Below are 1,054 nucleotides of genomic sequence, written 5' to 3'. Positions count from 1 at the left end.
GGTTGTGTGAATGTTCGGGCGTAGTCCTGGAAGGAGGTGTGGAAGGCCCGCATCTTGCCTCGCCATGGCGAGAGGTCGTAGTTGCCCGCGGTCTGCTCGTACGCGTCGGCGTCAAGCTCCACCCCGTGAACCAACTCGAGCTGGTGTCGGGCGCCTCCGTCCGATCAGCTGATCGTGGCGCCACCTGGTGGCGAACTGACGCGGGCGGTGTACCGTACCGAGGGCAAGCGGTGCGAGAGGATGAGGGAGAGCAGGCCAGTTCCCGACCCAATGTCCAGCGCCGATCGCGGTTGCCCCGAACCGAACCACTGACAGCACGCGGGTCAGAGCACGACACCACCGCACACGAGACGCATTGGTGGGGGGGGGGACGACACGCAGAAGCAGCGTAAAGAGCGGGCATCATACGTGTGACTGGGCGGCGTAGGCGGCGAAGTATATGGTGTCGGTGCCCACCTTGAGCCCGCAACGGTCGTGGTGCACCACAAAGCTACGGCACACGAACGGCCTGCTAGCTGCTCGTTGCATCCTATTTTATTGTTAAATAAATCTACTATTTCTTTTTAGGGATTTAGTCTGTTTTTTCTCACCTATTCTCTTCAGCTGCCGGAGGACAATCTTGAAGATGACGAGGGTCTTCTTTGTCGATTTTGAAAACAAATGCCAGAATTTCATCAAAAAATCCATCTCGAAGGTGGACACATACTACCAGCGAGCCGAGCAGCCAGCTGAGGGCTCCGGCGAACTGTTTCATGTGCACATCTTCTACCGCTCGGATGGACCGCCGACGGGCCTGCCCGGAAACAGAAAATGGATGACACATCACCCCATCGAGCCAACGGGCAAGAACGCGGCCGATTACGCGATGATCGAGGCCGTTCAGTCTTATCCGATTGCTAAAGGCGATGAAATCTACGTCGTGTGCGGTGGCGACAGGATCTACCGCCAGACCTTCGATCCCATCCCCGAATCCTACCACATCATCGACGTGCGTTCCCTTCATTCGTTTCCTTTTGATGAATGTTGCATCATTTCGTCTCTTATCGTTTGTTGA

The 1,054-nt window shown here is 56.4% G+C and overlaps 2 protein-coding genes across 2 annotated transcripts in view; one reads left to right on the top strand and one right to left on the bottom strand.

Moving 5' to 3' along the window:
* Positions 1–164: 164 nt before the first annotated feature.
* On the bottom strand, positions 165–528 carry ACA1_395370 (uncharacterized protein; the record flags this gene model as incomplete). Its single annotated transcript, XM_004340705.1, has 2 exons — positions 165–308; positions 409–528. The coding sequence occupies 2 exons, from the start codon at positions 526–528 to the stop codon at positions 165–167; spliced, it is 264 nt and encodes an 87-aa protein (XP_004340753.1).
* A 97-nt stretch (positions 529–625) lies between these two features.
* ACA1_395260 (uncharacterized protein) overlaps positions 626–1,054 on the top strand; it is a gene marked incomplete at both ends in the record, with an annotated part of 1,255 nt that continues 826 nt past the window's right edge. The window contains one exon of the mRNA XM_004340704.1: positions 626–988. Within this exon, the coding sequence (XP_004340752.1) occupies positions 626–988 (363 nt within the window). The remainder of the gene's footprint in view (positions 989–1,054) is intronic.

Source organism: Acanthamoeba castellanii, assembly GCF_000313135.1.
Source record: "Acanthamoeba castellanii str. Neff unplaced genomic scaffold scf7180000084756, whole genome shotgun sequence".
Classification (NCBI taxonomy): Eukaryota; Discosea; order Longamoebia; family Acanthamoebidae; genus Acanthamoeba; species Acanthamoeba castellanii.
Note: the sequence above shows the minus strand (reverse complement) of the source record. Positions and strands in the feature narration are given on the sequence as shown.